The sequence below is a fragment of the Salmo trutta genome, chromosome 25 (assembly GCF_901001165.1).
Source record: "Salmo trutta chromosome 25, fSalTru1.1, whole genome shotgun sequence".
NCBI classification, from domain to species: Eukaryota; Metazoa; Chordata; class Actinopteri; order Salmoniformes; family Salmonidae; genus Salmo; species Salmo trutta.
The window spans coordinates 40345255-40364813 of record NC_042981.1 but is presented as its reverse complement, the minus strand read 5'-3'; the positions used below and the strand labels follow the sequence as shown (position 1 = coordinate 40364813).

The 19559-nt window shown below is 41.1% G+C and overlaps 1 protein-coding gene across 2 annotated transcripts in view; it reads left to right on the top strand.

The window, feature by feature from the left end:
• Positions 1 to 19559, top strand: part of LOC115162564 (SH3 and cysteine-rich domain-containing protein) — an 82092-nt gene that overhangs the window by 37464 nt on the left and 25069 nt on the right. For both annotated transcript variants that reach the window (XM_029713994.1, XM_029713993.1), the window contains exons 6-7: positions 6967 to 7048; positions 12523 to 12599. In XM_029713994.1, coding sequence (XP_029569854.1) covers positions 6967 to 7048; positions 12523 to 12599 — 159 coding nt within the window. The remainder of the gene's footprint in view (positions 1 to 6966; positions 7049 to 12522; positions 12600 to 19559) is intronic.

The following is a 19559-nucleotide window of genomic DNA, read 5'->3' as shown; positions in this document are numbered from 1 at the left end:
CAGCCCGGAGTCTCCGGCGGCGGCCTGCAGCCCGGAGTCTCCGGCGGCGGCCTGCAGCCCGGAGTCTCCGGCGGCGGTCTGCAATACAGAGCCTCAGGCGATGATCTACAGTCGGGTTCCTCCGACGACGATCCACGGTCCGGTGGCACAGAAGCAGAGGGATCAGCGGGCGGAGCGGGGGTTACGCCCCGAACCGGAGCCGCCTCCTCTGTTGGAGGATCCGCGGGATGAGAAGGTTATGTGTACTGCACCAGAGCCGCCATAGACAGTAGTTACCCACCCTACCCTCGCTTTTTTTGGGGGGGGGGTTGTTGTTTTGATTAGGTGCGGTCAGAGTCCGCACCTTTGGGGGGGGGGGGGTACTGTCACGTCCTGACCATAGAAAGATGTTATTTTCTATGGTAGAGTAGGTCAGGGCATGACAGGGTTTTTTCTCTATGTTTTCTATTTCTATTTTGTCAGGTTCTAGTTTTGTATTTCTACGTTGGGGTTTTGTTTGGGATGATCTCCAGTTAGAGGCAGCTGGTCCTCGTTGTCTCTAATTGGAGATCATACTTAAGTAGGGTTTTTTTCCACCTGGGTTTGTGGGAGATTATCTTTGATTCTGTGTATGTGTCACCTCTGCGTCACGGTTTGTTGTTTTTGTTATTCAGTTTATTTATATGTATTGCATAGTTTCACAGTGTAAATAAAATGTTGAACGACACACACGCTGCACTTTGGTCCGCTCCTCCTTTCGACAACCGTGACACTGAAGTTTCTATGACACTTACCTTTTTCAAATTACTCTCAAAATTAAGGAGGTGCAGCTCTATTTCCAAATGTAACTTTTTCCAAGAATGTCTGTGCCGTCCATACATTCAGCACATGGCAACTCGCGTGGCAGCATTGCTCTGGCTGTGCGGCAGGTAGCCTAGTGGTTAGAGTGTTGGGCCAGTAAACGAAAGGTTGCTGGATCAAATCCCTGAGCTGACAAGGTAAAAATCTGTTGTTCTGCCCCTGAGCAAGGCAGTTAACCCACTGTTCCTGGGGCGCCAAAGATGTGGCTGTCGATTAAGGCAGATCTCGTACAATGCTGTGTACTACTTCCTTCACACAACACCTAACAAGTCCTCAACTGGCAGCTTCATTAAATAGTACCCGCAAAACACCAATCTCAATGTCAACAGTGTAGATGCGACTCCGGGATGCTGGCCTTCTAGGCAGAGTTGCAAAGAAAAAGCCATATCTCAGACTGGCCAATAAAAAGAAAAGATTAAGATGGGCAAAAGAACACAGACACTGGACAGAGGAACTCTGCCTAGAAGCCCAGCACCTTGGAGTCACCTCTTCACTGTTAACGTTTTGCTGGTACTATTTAATGAAGCTGCCAGTTGAGGACTTGTGAGGCGTCTGTTTCTCAAACTCTGCCTAGAAGGCCAGCATCCCGGAGTCGCCTCTTCACTGTTGACATTGAGACTGGTGTTTTGCGGGCACTATTTAATGAAGCTGCCAGTGGAGGACTTGTGAGGCATCTGTTTCACAAACTAGACACTCTAATGTACTTGTCCTCTTGCTCAATTGTGCACAGGGGCCTCCCACTCCTCTTTCTATTCTGGTTAGAGCCAGTTTGCGCTGTTCTGTGAAGGGAGTAGTACACAGCATTGTACGAGATCTTCAGTTTCTTGGCTTTTCTTAACAGTTTTCAGCTGTGCTAACATAATTGCAAAAGGGTTTTCTAATTATCAATTAGCCTTTTAAAATGATAAACTTGGATTAGCTAGCACAACGTGCCATTGGAACACAGGAGTGATGGTTGCTGATAATGGGCCTCTGTACGCCTACTGTTTGTAGATATTCCATTTTTTTAAAATCTGCCGTTTCCAGCTACAATAGCCATTTCCAACATTAACAATGTCTACACTGTATTTCAGATCAATTTGATGTTATTTTAATGGACAAGAAATTTGTTTTTCTTTCAAAAACAAGGACATTTCTAAGTGACCCTAAACTTTTGAACGGTAGTGTACATATGTACAAAATATATAAACACTATTAAAGTGACTAGTGTTCCATTATTAAAGTGGCCAGTGATTTAAAGTCTATGTGTATAGGGCAGCAGCCTCTAATGTGCTAGTGATGGCAATTTAACAATCTGATGGCCTTGAGATAGAAGCTGTTTTTCAGTCTCTTTGTCCCAGCTTTGATGCACCTGTACTGACCTCGCCTTCTGGATGATAACAGGGTGAACAGGCAGTGGCTCGGGTGGTTGTTGTCCTTGATGATCTTTTTAGCATTCCTGTGTCATCGAGTGCTGTAGGTGTCCTGGAGGGCAGGTAGGTTGCCCCCGGTGATGCGTTGGGCAGATGGCACAACCCTCTGGAGAGCCCTGCTGTTGTGGGGCGGTGCAATTGGCATACCAGGCGGTGATACAGCCCGACAGGATGCTCTCAATTGTACATCTGTAAATGTTTGTGAGGGTTTTAGGTGCCAAGCCAAATTTCTTTAACCTCCTGAGATTGAAGAGGCGCATGCCGAGGAACTTAAAGCGTTCCACCTTCTCCACTGCTGTCCCGTCGAGGGGGATAGGGGATAGGGGGATGCTCCCTCTGCTGTTTCCTGAAGTCAATGGATGAATGGGCGATAGAAACCAGATAGAAATTGATAATGGTGCATGTCACTTTTGTTAAGTTTTGGTTAGCTGCAGATGTCGATGTGGATAGGGGATAGGGGGTGCTCCCTCTACTGTTTCCTGAAGTCAGTGGATGAATGGGCGATAGAAACCAGATAGAAACTGATAATGGTGCATGTCACTTTAGTTCAGTTTTGGTTAGATGTCAAAGCCAAGTACTTGCTCAATGGCTTTCCATATCTGGAGAAAGATGAAACCAGGCCAGCGGGTGAGCGATTTTCCGAGACTGTGGTTTTGAGACTCGTGGAGCCTTACATGGGCAAAGACAGAAATGTGACCATGGACAACTTATTCACATCAATTTCCCTGGCAGACAAGTTGATTGCAAATAAGACTAGCCTGCTTGGAACAGTGAACAAACAAAGGCGAGAGATGCCCCCCTCTGCGCAAAACAACATACCAGTGGAGCTGTGGTAAAGCAACACTCATGGTGTACAGATGTAAAATAAATAAGTGTTTGCATCCTCAGCACCATGCATCCCACTGTTGCCATCGGCAGTGACCAGAAGAAGAAACCGGAGACGGTGACAGACTACAATCGCGCAATGGTATATATCTCTGCCATATACAGATAGCCTTTCCATCTGCCAAACACCAAATATGGTCCCCTTTTATTATATTACATTAATATTATAACTATTAGTATTATTATTCTATATAATTCTAACCTATTCTATTCTATTTTATGTAATAGGTTAGTGTGGATGCACTCGACCAGATGGCAAGACTGTACTCTGTAAAAGGAGGTACTCGCAGCTGTCCTGTTGCGGTGTTCTACAACGTGCTCGACATGGGTGCTATCAACGCGTACGTGTTGTACAAGCAATGCCTTGATAAGACAGTCAGCAGGAGAGATTTCATCATGGATCTGGCATGTGAGCATTGTGAGAACCACATGAACGCCAAGAAAGAAGCTACAGCAGTCAAGCAGGCTGCCAAGGCAGCAGGTCCTGCTCTCCCTCTTCCCCAAGCACCACAGCTCCCACTCGGGAAAAAGAAGACAATGTCAAGTCGGCAGGTGCACGCGGAATAAGCCACATTTGCTCACACAAAGCCCCGAAGCTGTGTGCTGACTGTGGACCCGAAGCATAAAGAGAAGACGTGATTGATTCATGTGTAAAGGCACGGGTATAAGGGCATAATACAGTGTCTGATACAATCAACAAATTACTGTTTTTATATCTTGTCATGAATATATTTCCACAAATATTTCTTCATGCAATTAATCCTTTGCAATTGTTCATTCACTTGTGCTTTTGTTTAGGAATACAGCAAATTATTTCACCTGCGCAGCTGGCTGTTTTTGTATTATTATTATTTATCACGTTTCAGGAGAAGACCCAGATGCAGACAGTGACAAAAGTTAATTACTAGGACAGGGGGCAGGCAAAACGACAGGTCAAGGGCAGGCAGAGGTCAGTAATCCAGATCCGAGTCCATAAGGTACAGAACAGCAGGCAGTCTCGGGGTCAGAGCAGGCAGAGGTCAATAATAGAGGGTGTTGTGACAAGGTACAGAACAGCAGGCAGGCTCAGGGCAGGCAGAAATGGTAAAAAACAGGAAAACTAGAAAACAGGAACTAGAAAAAAGACAGCTGCAAGGGGAAACAGCTGGTAGGCTTGACGAACAAAACGAACTGGCAACAGACAAACAGAGAACACAGGTATAAATACACTGGGGATAATGGGGAAGATAGGCGACACCTGGACAATTATTATAATTTTCATTTCTACTTTGTCTAAACAAGCTGTAACTGGACTTGATTAATTACTATAACTCTATTACTAATCAAATATACAAATAAAGTTGATGAAATGGATTAAGCTTTAATGTTTTTATTGCAAGGGAAATGAAAATAGGCTATAGGCCTAAGTTTTTTCTAGGACTTTGTAGAATTATACAAAACACTTCCTTGACTCTATCTAAACATTTATACATTGTATATATTTCCACGCATATTTCTTTATTTAATTAATCCTTTACAATAGTTTATGCATTATTTATCAAGCATGTTTGCGCACCTTGCGGGTTGATATGCATCTGATGCATATGCTAAAGAGGACGCCTCCTAACTTTCCCTAGCGGATACTTACATGCTGAAAGGCCAGGCGGGTCCAGTGTTAAGCGGGCGCGCAATGGATTATGGTCATTGTAGTTAATTACCACATTTCTGCGCTAAACTATGTAGAATATTGGGTGGTTTGAAACTACAACTCCCTACTACATGGCACAGTTCAGGCTTGATCTGATTTATCTCGACAGAAACAGCTCACAGAAGAAGAAAAAAACATAACGAAATGGTATTCAAATAATTTAACCAAGTAGTTGTTTAAAAAACGAAAAATAACTGGACATTTTGGAATAATCGCTCAGCATTAATCTTTAGCTGCTGTGAGTGAATAAGGGAAGGGAAAGGGAGAGGGGATACCTAGTCATTTGCAGAACTGAATGCGTTCAACCGAAATGTGTCTTCCGCATTTAACTCCTCTGAGTCGGAGAATAAGTGTAGGGACTCAGTACATTAGGACAAATACTGGCACCTAGGAAACGGTGGTGTATCTGTGCTCCGGCACAGTTGGGTGGCTGCTGTTACGCTGGCTTAATTGATTAGAGTTCGATCACGCATTTTAGCCTGGGAGCATGGTTGACGGGTCAAGTGAATACATTATGCACTTTATATATTCTGCCATCTTCAGCTGGACTAATAGTATAGACGAGAGACACACATTGAAGTACGTGCCAAAACTAGCGTGCTCTGTTTCTTACAGCAATGATTGGAATGCAATGATTGTACAATTGAAACAAAGAACAGTATGAAAAGCTATAGTACAACAGCTTCAATACAGGTGTTCTTGTTGTATCTTTACTCCAGCTCTTTAATATCTGATCGTCAGTAGTTGAAAAAGTACCTAATTGTCATACTTGAGTAAAAGTAAAGATACCTTAACAGAAAATGGCTCAAGTAAAAGTGAAAGTCACCTAGTAAAATACTACTTGAGTAAAAGTCTAAAAGTATTTGGTTTTAAATATACTTAAGTATGAAAAGTAAATGTAATTTCAAAAATATACTTATGTATCAAAAGTAAAAGTATAAATCATTTCAAATTCCTTAAATATGGCAAACCAGACGGCACGATTTTCCTCTTTTTTTAATTTACGGATAGTCAGGGGCACACTCCAACAATCAGACATAATTTACAAATGAAGCATTTGTGTTTAGTGAGTCCACCAAATCAGAGGCAGTAGGGATGAGCAGGGATGTTCTCTTGATATGTGCGTGAATTGGACCATTTTCCTGTCCTGTTAAGCATTCAAAATGTAATGAGTACTTTTGGCTCTCAGAGAAAATGTATGCAATAAAAAGTACATTCTTTTCTTTAGGAATGTAGTGGAGTAAAAGTTGTCAAAAATAGAAATAGTAAAGTACAGATACCAAAAAAAACATTTAAGTACAGTAGTACTTTAAAGTATTTTTACTTAATACTCAACACCACTGTTGATCGTGTACAGCCAATGTGGAGTAAATATGACCAATAAAGGAAGTCTAGGGGGGATTGGAATGACGACTCCAGGAGAGATATCTGCTCATGAAAAACGCTCAGATTACAGAGCTTTTAGACAGAGAGGAGGAGTCGAAGACTCAAAGCATAAAAATTACACCTTTCATCTCCTCGCTTCTCTGCAGTTTATCTGTGTAAATCTCACATTAACTGTACTGCGACTTGAATCAGCCCTTTCTCCAAGGATGTCTCAAAGCAACCGGGGCAGTCCTGTCAACGGCAACTGCTATGGAGTGGGTCTAAAATACTACGTGTTTAAACACTGGGACAATGTGATCACAGCAAGGGTTACCATCAATGATAGCAGAGGGCAAACTCAAGTAAACTCAGCTCACCCACCCCTTTTGTTTACCACTACATACGATAATAATGACCAACTGCAAATTTTGATCCCATATTACTTTACTTCCACATTCAGTTGATTGGATCATCAGTGTTGTTATGATTCCTTCAACTGTAGCCCAGTCATAATATTAGTCAATGTTTTGGAGCTCCATTGAGCAGCTTTTGTAAATTCAAGATAACATCAAAGCTTTTTTGGTGGTCCTGAAAGTGGTCCTACATCTAGACCACCCTCTACGATTCTCAGAAGTGTGGCAAACATTAGGATGTTGTAGAAAGCACTGTTTCTCAGTGTGTGTGCATGTTCTGGGTACCTATCTACTATGGCGGGTGATCTGAATGACTGGTATCAATCTGTCAGTTAGATATAATAGCTTCTATCTGCTCCCACAGACCAGTGATTTGGCCCAGGTTCCAGAAGAGGTCGTCGCTCACAGCAGTCAACATGAACTCACCAGGAAGCACAGTGATAATGGTGAGTACTGTACACAGTGTACTCAGTGGAGTAAAGTACTTAAGTAAAAATACTGTAAAGTACTACTTATGTAGGTTTTTGGGGTATCTGTACTTTACTTTACTATTTATATATTATTTTTTACTTTTACTTCACTACATTCCTAAAGAAAATATTGTACATTTTACTCCATTCATTTTCCCTGGCATCCAAAAGTACTCGTTACATTTTGAATGCTTACCAGGCTCGGAACTAGAAGCACAAGCATTTCGCTACACTCGCATTAACATCTGCTAACCATGTGTATGTGACCAATAAAATTTGATTTGATTTGACAGGGAAATTGTCCAATTCACACACTTATCAAGAGAACATCCCTGCTCATCCCTATTGCCGCTGATGGTGGACTCACTAAACACAAATGCTTCGTTTGTAAATTGGAGTGTGCTCCTGAGTGTTGGAGTGTGCTCCTGGCTATCCGTAAAAAAAGAGAAAATGGTGCCATCTGGTTTGCTTAATATAAGGAATTTGAAATTATTTATACTGTTACTTTTGATACTTAAGTATATTTTAGCAATAACATTTTCTTTTGATACTTAAGTATATTTAAAACCAAATACTTTTAGACTTTTACTCAAGTAGTATTTTACTGGGTGACTTTCACTTTTACTTTTTCCACCACTGGGTGTACCAAGAGGCAGCCATTAGTGACACTGGGAAATGCACTTCTGTTATGCATAGACATTATGAATGAAACATTACTGACTACTTAATGATATGTCTATAACCTTAAAAAAGCTATACCTAGAATTTCTCAGGATGTCTCCCCTAAAGTGGAAGCTAGGTGAATTGCAACAGTACTAGGCTGCATTCAAAACAAATCTCCCTCTCCCACGCATCCCATTTCTTCTAACATGGCGGAGGGTCGCACATGAGCCTTTTACTTTAGGCTTTAGTCCACCAGCTTCAAAGGGCTGTAAAAATAATATTTTTTGTTATTGAAAATATATTTCATAGGGATTTAGATGGTATAATGATTCTCTACACTTTTCAGTGCTTGTTTTCTCACATAAACTGAAATTGAGCGATTTTAGCATCCAGGAAATAACAGAGTGATTTCTACATTGGCCACTTGACCCGATTTCCACTAGATAACATAGCCACAAAGTCAAAACAGCTTTCCCATTTTAACAACAGATGCCGCTCCGGCGGGAGAAATCAATAGCCGAATATCACAGCCAATTACAACACTGGCGAGTAAGTAATGCTGTGAAACGCTATCATTCTGCTATTACTGCAGATATACACTGAGTATACAAAATATTAAGACAATTATAGAACTTCAAGGTGAAAGTATTGCCAGAATAGGAATTAGACTGTAGTGAAAAGTTGATCATGATTGTACAGTGAGGGAAAAAAGTATTTGATCCCCTGCAGATTTTGTACATTTGCCCACTGACAAAGAAATGATCATGTCACGTCCTGGCCAGTATAAGGGTTAATTGTTATTGTAGTTTGGTCAGGACGTGGCAGAGGGTATTTGGTTTATGTGGTTCGGGGTGGTGGTTTTTCTAAAAAGGGCATTTGATTTATGTATTCCGGGGTTTTTGGGCACTGTTCCTTGTTTATGTAATTCTATGTTTAGTCTAGGTAATCTGTTTCTATGTTGAGTTAATTGGGGTGGACTTCCAATTGAAGGCAGCTGTTTGGTGTTGCCTTTGATTGGAAGTCCTATATGAGTTGGGTGTGTTTGTCTGTGTATTTGTGGGAGATTGTTTCTTGTTTTGCCGAGTGAGCCTTTCAAGACTGTTTCGTTGTTCGTAAGTTCGTTTCGTTTTGTTGTTTTGGTGTTCACTTAGTTTGTAAATAAATACACAAGATGAGCATCAACATTCCTGCTGCGTTTTGGTCCTCCTTAACCCACGACAACCGTGACAGATCAGTCTATAATTTTAATGGTAGGTTTATTTGAACAGTGAGAGACAGAATAACAACAAAAACATCCAGAAAAACACATGTCAAAAATGTTATAAATTGATTTGCATTTTAATGAGGGAAATAAGTATTTGACCCCCTCTCAATCAGAAAGATTTCTGGCTCCCAGGTGTCTTTTATACAGGTAACGAGCTGAGATTAGGAGCACACTCTTAAAGGGAGTGCTCCTAATCTCAGCTTGTTACCTGTATAAAAGACACCTGTCTACAGAAGCAAGCAATCAATCAGACTCTCCACCATGGCCAAGACCAAAGAGCTCTCCAAGGATGTCAGGGACAAGATTGTAGACCTACACAAGGCTGGAATGGGCTACAAGACCATCGCCAAGCAGCTTGGTGAGAAGGTGACAACAGTTGGTGCGATTATTCGCAAATGGAAGAAACACAAAAGAACTGTCAATCTCCCTCGGCCTGGGGCTCCATGCAAGATCTCACCTTGTGGAGTTGCAATGATCATGAGAACGGTGAGGAATCAGCCCAGAACTACACGGGAGGATCTTGTCAATGATCTCAAGGCAGCTGGGACCATAGTCACCAACAAAACAATTGGTAACACACTACGCCGTGAAGGACTGAAATCCTGCCGCGCCCGCAAGGTCCCCCTGCTCAAGAAAGCACATATACATGCTCGTCTGAAGTTTGCCAATGAACATCTGAATGACTCAGAGGACAACTGGTGAAAGTGTTGTGGTCAGATGAGACCAAAATGGAGCTCTTTGGCATCAACTCAACTCGCCGTGTTTGGAGGAGGAGGAATGCTGCCTGTGACCCCAAGAGCACCATCCCCAACCGTCAAACATGGAGGTGGAAACATTATGCTTTTGGGGTGTTTTTCTGCTAAGAGGACAGGACAACTTCACCGCATCAAAGGGATGATGGACGGGGCCATGTACCGTCAAATCTTGGGTGAGAACCTCCTTCCCTCAGCCAGGGCATTGAAAATGGGTTGTGGATGGGTATTCCAGCATGACAATGACCTAAAACACACGGCCAAGGCAACAAAGGAGTGGCTCAAGAAGAAGCACATTAAGGTCCTGAAGTGTCCTAGCCAGTCTCCAGACCTTAATCCCATAGCAAATCTGTGGAGGGAGCTGAAGGTTCGAGTTGCCAAACGTCAGCCTCGAAACCTTAATGACTTGGAGAAGATCTGCAAAGAGGTGTGGGACAAAATCCCTCCTGAGATGTGTGCAAACCTGGTGGCCAACTACAAGAAACGTCTGACCTCTGTGATTGCCAACAAGGGTTTTGCCACCAAGTACTAAGTCATGTTTTGCAGAGGGGTCAAATACTTATTTCCCTCATTAAACTGCAAATCTTTTTATAACATTTTTGACATGCGTTTTTCTGGATATTTTTGTTGTTATTCTGTCTCTCACTGTTCAAATAAACCTACCATTAACATTATAGACTGATCATTTCTTTGTCATTGGGCAAACGTACAACATCAACAGGGGATCAAATACTTTTTTCCCTCACTGTATAACATACAGTATTTCAGAAAATCAATTATATCAGTGTATTAATGAATCTTACGGAACCCGGGAGGTGACATTGACTGAGCTTTTCTGTAGAATCCGTAGAAGGCCCTGCAAAACAATTGACCAATACACCAAACATGTATATTATATACATTAAGTGTACAAAACATTAGGAACACCTGCTCTTTCCATTACATAGACTGACCAGGTGAATTCAGGTGAAAGCTATGACCCCTTATTGATGTCACTTGTTAAATCCACCTCAATCAGTGTAGACGAGCGAGAGTTAAAGAAGGATTTTTAAGCCATGAGACAATTGAGACATGGATTGTGTATGTGTGCCATTCAGAGGGTGAAAGGGCAAGACAAAATATTTCAGTGCCTTTGAACGAGGTGTGGTAGTAGGTGCCAGGCGCAGTTCTTGAGACAAACCGGTGCAACGCTGCTGAGTTTTTCACGCTCAACAGTTTCCCGTGTGTATCAAGAATGGTCCACCACCCAAAGGACATCCATCCAACTTGACACAACTGTGGGAAGCATTGGAGTCAACATGGGCCAGCATCCCTGTGGTACGCTTTCGACACATTGTAGAGTCCATGCCCTGACGAATTGAGGCTGTTCGGAAGGCAAATACATATCAGAAAGGGGTTCCTAATGTTTGGTATACTCAGTGTATTACTGACATTTTCTGAAATTACAATGCAAAAAAAATAAAACCACATGGTTTCTTCCTTATTAGAGGTTTCGGGATGCTTGTATCTAAACCAAAGTAGATCATTTTAAGATTGTTCTATATATCAGTTGGATTCTCTATAAGCTTAAGTATGAGGTCCTAAACCTAGCATGAAAGTGCATCCTTGTAGCTGTGTCGACTAATATAGTCATAATATATGCCTTGGGGTAAGTTGAGCCAGTGGTTGATCCAATGGCAAGTCGAGCAAATTGCAAGGCATTATCGTTGGGATATGAGGTAACAACAGGGCCTATACATTTAAAAAAGGGTCCGATCCTTATTAATTAATACAATTATTTTTTAAGTACGAAGTGTTTGTTAGGTGTTAAGCCTGAGTTAAAATATGCTTTAAATTATTAAAAGATAAAAGAGCATTTGCGATTGTGTTGAATTGTGTTTGGGAAATAAAGATAGACATGGTCTTTAAAAGGTAGTGGTAAAAATGTAATCAGTACAGAAATGTGTATGCAGCTTCCCTTACCCTGTCCTGCAGTACCCGATACCCAGGGTAAGTTGAGCCAAAAGACCTCTTTATCTGGACAAGCTGTTTTCAAAACTGTAATGTTGACATGAATTCTGATTCTTTCCAGGGATACAAAACATCATGAAATACAGTATATGTAAATATATTTGTTAGAAATAATACTATATTTCCCTTGACAGAGTGATGTGGAATTAAATAACTGCTCAACTTACCCCACTCTCCCCTACTTGCTTCTCAGTTCTATGTACTGTACAGTACTCAGAGTAAGATCTCAAAGACACATTTAATTATAGGAGAAATAAGCCAATGAGCCTGACTTTTTGCTTGCAGCAGCATTTACCAAGAACAATGAAGTCAAAGAAAGCACACTATTCAAAATGTCATTTGAAGCTCCACACAAAGAATATCATCTGTCCCATAAGGATAGAGAAATAGAAACATTGTGCTGTGTTCCTCTCTGCTTGCCACATGTAGAGACTGGAATTTCTACTCAACCATACTTGAATATCTGGACAGGGCTCAGTAGGGAAAAAATGACCCAAAATTAAAGTATGAGAATCTTCCCCGTTCGTAATCCCATCCGAATACCCTGTGGCTTTCTGAAATATGTATTTATTCATGAAATAGCTTCTCTACCAAAGCTTGTAAAATGAATGCTTAGGTTTATTCCAGGACATTCAGTAGATAAAATCCCACTGCTGTAGAGATTCAACCAAGCTTCTCTGTGTTCTATAGCTTTAATGTCTTTGATAATTTAAGTATTTGTCATTGATATGTGGTGATTTATTGAATGTTTTGTGTTCCAGTGTTCACATCACTTGAGAACGGGACGGAGCCCATTCCCTATTGCCATGTGGCCGAGAGGAAACCTGATGATTCACCGGTAAGGAGCCCAAGCACTTAACATACAGTATAGTATGAAGATGGCGATGGCGATGGCGCCGTACTAGATGGCCGCCGTTTTGCAAGCTTTCGACCCAACTTTGCTCTTTTGTGATTCTTTTGTAGTTTATTTTTAGTTTATTTTCATGAAATGTATCCACTATCATTTCTTACAACCGACAAGAACTTTTGAACATCAGATTGGCAGTTAATTACCAAAATTCCGGCTTTGACTTCAACTCATCTGCCCTGGGCTCTTTCTGTAATTCCGACCCAATTTTCAACATTACAATGACAAGAGTGTGGGGTAGGGCTGTTACGGTGACCGTATTACTGCCTCACCGGCGGTCACGAGTCATGACGGCATTCAAATTCCAGGTGACCGTTTAGTCACGGTAATTAGGATTCTCCAAGTTCTGATGCTGCTGATGGTCATTAGTAGCCTACCAAACTTGCTAACTGCCTGGTACTCCGCACTCTATTGTCCCTTTAATCACTCTGACATCAATGCAAATGTAAATCAAACACTTCATAGCAGAACCATGAGCTCATGTTACGCAACATTTCTATAGGCTATGCAATTGCGTGAGAAAACAGAGTGATGGCCTCTTTTAAAAAGAGGAGGATCCCATTACCTTTCTATAGGCTAGACCTACTATATTTATTTCTCAACTTTCCTAATATTAAGCACATTGCTTCTCTTTAAAACAGGAATATAGCCAACCTCGCTGGTATGAAAATGAACCACAGGAAAGCGCTCTCCATTCGCTATTTAAGTGCATAGATGACATGTATTTTTTTCCACTGCCCCTCTTTCGAGACAGGTGCATGATAATGGTCCATTCTAAATGAAAACAAAAATTTCACCCATATTTAATTTTGTATATGTAAAGACAAGATTGAATCAATAATAGTGTGATGGGTGACAATATTAGCCTACCACTTGTGAATGATATATTATCACTTGTGAATGATGCCCAGCTTAAGGCAAACAGTGCATGTTTTTTTTGCGACTTTTTCAAATCATAGTCACACACCTCCTGTAGCCTAGCCCATAGGCCTATATGTTTTGATAACAACTAAAGTTGGCAAATAACTTCTTAAAAGTAAGCATTCATCCGCTTTACAAGGGGTACAGAGCCTAACTGGCTGCTCGTGAGTTTCAAGTTTGGAAAATATCATTTTCACCATTTTCACCATTCACCATGTTTTCCGGCTAATGGAACATTCACGCTTATAGCCTGCTGCCGTGTGCGCATTGCTGCGCTTATAATGTGGAGAAATAGCCTAATACTTAATCAACATTTTAAGCTAAACATTCTCATCTGTTGCATTAGGCTCATTGCTTAAAACATGTTTTTTGATGCTAGTGGTTGTATTCATTTGGGATCTATCGCCTCCCACAACTGTCCCGGACTATGCTTTGAATATTTATTTCTCACACAGAATAGGTCAACTTTTGTACTTTGGGGGATAGTAGATTGACATAGGCTAGTGCTTTTGCTGTTCGTTAGGCCTACTAATCTTGTTGGCTGATGAAAGTAAATGTGGACAGTTCTTCCAATATATTCAATATGCGCCTCGGAATTGGATAAGGACGTGTGAAGCCTTTGAGATAGGCCCGATCACGTGACTGAGAGCCATGTGATTGAGAGGCACACAGCCCAAGGGCACAACGGCGACTGGCCGCAAAAGGCATGGATTTGTTTAGGGGGCATTACAGCCACACAAAGGGGATGCAGCCGGGAAATTCGAGGCATTATTGAGTGCATGTCAAATTGTGAATGAGATACTGATGAAGTGTGTACAGCCTGCACAAAAACAAAGCAGAGCCTTGCCTTTCATGCGGCTTTTTTCAAATCATCATTAGAGTCGCATCATGCAGCCTTAGAATGTATAAAAAATCTAAATATATAGCCCAACATTTGTGTCACAACCAAAGTTACATAAATAACTCTAAATTAAGCATATAGGAGTACTTGTTTCTTTGTTAACCGCTCAACACAGAATAGCCGCATGTACGCACTCCCTCAAATCGTTTGGAGAAAATATCCTTTCTATTTTATTCAGCAAATTTTGTCTGCTAAATAAACTAGTGTAGCCCACAGCCATATGGAATAGCCAGAACAGGGCCTAACATCAAATCAAATGAAATTATATTCGTCACATGCGCCGAATACAACAGGCCTTACAGTGAAATGCTTACTTACAAGCCCTTAACAACAATGCAGTTTAAAGAAAAATAAGTGTTAAGAAAGTATTTACTAAAATAAACTGAAGTAAAAAATAAAAAAATAACAAATAATTAATAAGAATAAAGATATAAACTTGACATTTTCACATACAGTGCCGTGAAAAAGTATTTGCCCCCTTTCTGATTTTCTCTATTTTGGGCCATTTTTGATACTGAATGTTATCAGATCTTCAACCAAAACCTAATATTAGATAAAGGGAATCTGAGTTTACAAATAACAACAAAAACAATAGATACTTATTTCATTTATTTAATTAATAAAGTTATGCAACACCCAATTCCAAAGTTATGCAACACCCAATAGGACCCATCTTGTCCAAAAAGTTGACTCAAGTTTGCCAAAGAGAACCTGGATGATCATCAAGACTTTTGAAAGAATGTTCTATGGACAGATGAGTCAAAAGTACAACTTTTTGTACAGTGTGGGTCCAATGCCTGGTGAAAACCCAAACACTGCATTCCACAGTTAGAACATTATACAACCGGTCAAGCATGGTGCTGGTAGTCTGATGGTTTGGGGATGCTTTGCTGCCTGAGGACCTGGACGACTTACCTTAATAGAATGAACCATGAATTCTGCTCTGTATCAGAGAATTCTACTGGAGAATGTCAGGCCATCTGTCAAGTCTACATGGAAATGGCTAAAAAGCTACAAATTTGACGTTTTGGAATGGCCTAGTCAAAGTCCAGATCTAATCCCAATTGAGATGGCAGGACTTGAAATGAGCAGTTCATGCTTGAAAACCCACAAATGTCACTGAGTTAAAGCAGTACTGCATGGAAGAGTGGTCCAAAATTCCTTCACAGCGACGTGAGAGACTGAACAACAACTACAGGAAGTGTTTGGTTGGAGTCATTTCAGCTAAAGTTAGCACAACCAGTTATTGAGTGTAAGGGGGCAATTACTTGTTCACACAGGGGCATTGGATGTTGCATAACTTTGTTTATGAAATAAATGAAATAAGTATGTAATTGTTGTGTTACTTGTTCACTCAGGTTCCCTTTATCTAATATTAAGTTTTGGTTGAAGTTCTGATAACATTCAGTATCATAAATATGCAAAAGTAGAGAGAATTGGAAAGGGGGCAAATACTTTTTCAAAGCACTGTATGTAGGATGCTGGAGGTGATGAATATGATGTTGAAAATTGGCGGAATTGCCCTTTAATTCCTGCCAAAGTACAATGCATTCGAAAGTATTCAGACCCGTTGACTTTTTCCACATGTTGTTACTTTACAGACTTGTTCTAAAAATTGATTAAAAAGGCTTTCCCCTCATCAGTCTGGACACAATACCCATTAGTTAGAGCTAGGGTCTATTTTCCTGAATTTCCACTTGACTGATGTGCCCAAAGTAAACTGCCTGTTACTCAGGCCCAGAAGCCAGGATATGCATATAATTGGTAGTATTGGATAGAAAACACTTTGAAGTTTCTAACAATGTTAAAATAATGTCTTGGACTATAACAGAATTGATATGGCAGGCGAAAGTCCGAAGAAAGACCAACCAGAATTATTTTTTGTTGAGGTCCCAGGCTCTTATAATGGAAAGCTATTGTTCCTATGTAATTCCAGCTCCCAGATTGCAATTCCTATGGCTTCCAATAGATGTCAACAGTCTTTATTCAAGGTTTCAGGCTTGTTTCTTCAAAAACGAGCAAGAACTTTGAGTTTTTGTGAAGAGACCACCAGAACAATATCAGTCTTTCAGCGCGCGAGAAAGAGGGCACTTGTTTACTAATTTTACATCCATATGAAATATTAGAGTTTATTTACATTTTAGGGTACCCGAGGATTAAATAGAAACGTCTTTGACTTGTTTGGACGAAGTTTAGCGGTAGCTTTTTGGATTCCTTTGTCTGCTTGTTGAACGAGTGGATTACTGAAATCGATGGCGCCAACTAAACAGACTTTTTGGGATATAAAGAAGGATTTTATCTAACAAAACGACCATTCATGGTGTAGCTGGGACCCTTGGGATTGCAAACAGAGGAAGATTTTCAAAAGTAAGTGATTTATTTAATCGCTATTTGTGATTTTGTGAAGCCTGTGCTGGTTGAAAAATATGTTGATGTGGGGCGCCTCAGACGATCGCATGGTATGCTTTCGCTGTAAAGCCTATTGAAAATCGGACAATGCAGTTAGATTAACAAAAATGTCAGCTTTTAAATGATTTAAGATACTTGTATGTTCATGAATGTTTAATATTACGATTATTTATTTGAATTGTGCGCCCTCCAATTTCACCGGATGTTGTCGACAGGTGTCCCGCTAGTGGGACGCCTATCCCCATTAATGACAAAGCAAAAACAGGTTTTTAGAATTTTTTGCAAATGTATAAAAAATTTGAAAGGAAATATCACATTTATCACATATCACATAAGTATTCAGACCGTTTACTCAGTACTTTGTTGAAGCACCTTTGGCAGAAATTACAGCCTCGAGTCTTCTTGGGTATGACGCTACAAGCTTGGCACACCTGTATTTGGGGAGTTTTTCCCATTCTTCTCTGCAGATCTTCTAAAGCTCTATCAGGTTGGATGGGGAATGTTGCTGCAGAGATATTTTCAGGTCTCTCCAGAGATATTTGATCAGGTTCAAGTCTGGGCTCTGGTTGGCCCACTCAAGGACATTCAGAGAGTTGTCCCTAAGCCACTCCTGCATTGACTTGGTAGTGTGCTTAGGGTTGTTGTCCTGTTGGAAGGTGAACTTTCGCCCCAGTCTGAGGTCCTGAGCGTTCTGGAGCTCAAGGATCTCTCTGTACTTTGCTCCGTTCATCTTTCCCTCATCCTGACTAGTCTCCCAGTCCCTGCCGCTGAAAAACATCCCCACAGAATGATGTTGCCACGACCATGCTTCACCGTAGGGAAGGTGCCAGGTTTCCTGCAGACGTGACGCTTGGTATTCAGGCCAAAGAGTTCAATCTTGGTTTCATCAGACCAGAGAATCTTGTTTTTTAACAGTCTGAGAGTCCTTTAGGTGCCTTTTGGCAAACTCCAAGCGGGCTGTCATGGGCCTTTTACTGAGAAGTGGCTTCCATCTTGCCACTCTACCATAAAGGCCTGATTGGTGGAATGCTGCAGAGATGGTTGTCTTTCTGGAAGGTTCTCCCATCTCAACAGAGGATCTCTGGAGCTCTGTCAGAGTGACCATCGGGTTCTTGGTCACCTCCCTGACCAAGGCCCTTCTCCCCCGATTGCTCAGTTTGGCCGACGGCCAGCTCTAGGAAGAGTCTTGGTGGTTCCAAACTTCTCTGTTTAAGAATGATGGAGGCCAACCCCTTCCCCAGATCTGTGCCTCGACACAATCCAGTCTCGGAGCTCTATGGACAATTCCTTTGACTTCATGGGTTGGCTTTTGCTCTGACATGCACTGTCAACTGTGGGATCTTATATAGACAGGTGTGTGCCTTTCCAAATCCTGTCCTATCAATTGCATTTACCACAGGTGGAGTCCAATCAAGTTGTAGAAACATCTCAAGGATGATCAATGGAAACAGGAGCTCAATTTCGAGTCTCATAGCAAAGGGTCTGAATGCTTATGTAAATAAGGTATTTCTGTTTTTTACTTTTAATAAATTTGCAAATGTCTAAAAACCTGTTTTCGTTTAGTCTTAATGGGGTATTGTTTGTACATTGATGAGGATATATATATTTTAAATCCATTTTAGAATAAGGCTGTAACGTAAGAAAATGTGGAAAAAGTCAAGGGGTCTGAATACTTTCCGAATCCACTGTATATCATTGGAATTTTTTATTGTTTGATTGTGCTTTTTACTCATCCAGGAGGCCCCTTAACACCCAGATACTTTAATCAGGGCCAGTAGAAAGAGAAAATGGATGTAACACTAGAAAATGGTTGAGGAAATGGTACGGTGTGGCACATGTGGGTGTGTGAAGCGGCCTGTCTGTCTTACTCTAGTGGAACAGAGTAGAACACACAAACAGAAATAAGGATTCTTTTGATTTTCATAATGTTTTATGAGGTCACAAATAACGTCTCTCGCGAGACGCCTGCCTCATCGACAGCCCTTTTGTCTTGGGTGCTGCGCTATTTTATGACCAAGCACAAACGCATTGAAAAAGATTGCTGGCACATTGAACACAGGTATAAATAAATTAGGCGAGAGCTGTTCATGACAAATCATAATAATTTCTGGTCTGGAAATACAAAATGCAAAGCTAATGTTCTATTGTGGAGCCCTGTGACAGATTTTTTTCTCAGTACCTATTGTTTGTGCATGCTGCAGGATTCTTTGCCCACAGCTATCCTTAGTCCAGTGCCCATTTCTCCTACGGACTAACACATTGACATCATAGAATTCTAAGTATAGCACCAACTGCTGTGGAGCTAATAACAGTATGCTATTGAAAGCCTCTGAGAAATGTGTCTGTACTGTGCTTGCTGGCGGGCTGTACTCTACTCTGCCCCTTTAGCCTGAGAACTGATCCTGAGCCAGTTCTTGCTGTGTGTGTGTCCATCAGTGTGCTACTCTTGGCCAGACTCCCATTACTTCTGAATTTCCCAGGAGTTGGGAGAAAAACCTATCTCCCTTACAGACAAATTATATTCCTGCCTTGGCCACTGGCACACACAGATGTGAATAGGCTCTGACCCTAATGTTTATATCTCCAGCTCTGGTCTGTGCAATATTTATTTTCTGCGTGCAGCTGACATGTTACAGAATTTATTGTTTTGTCTCAGTGAA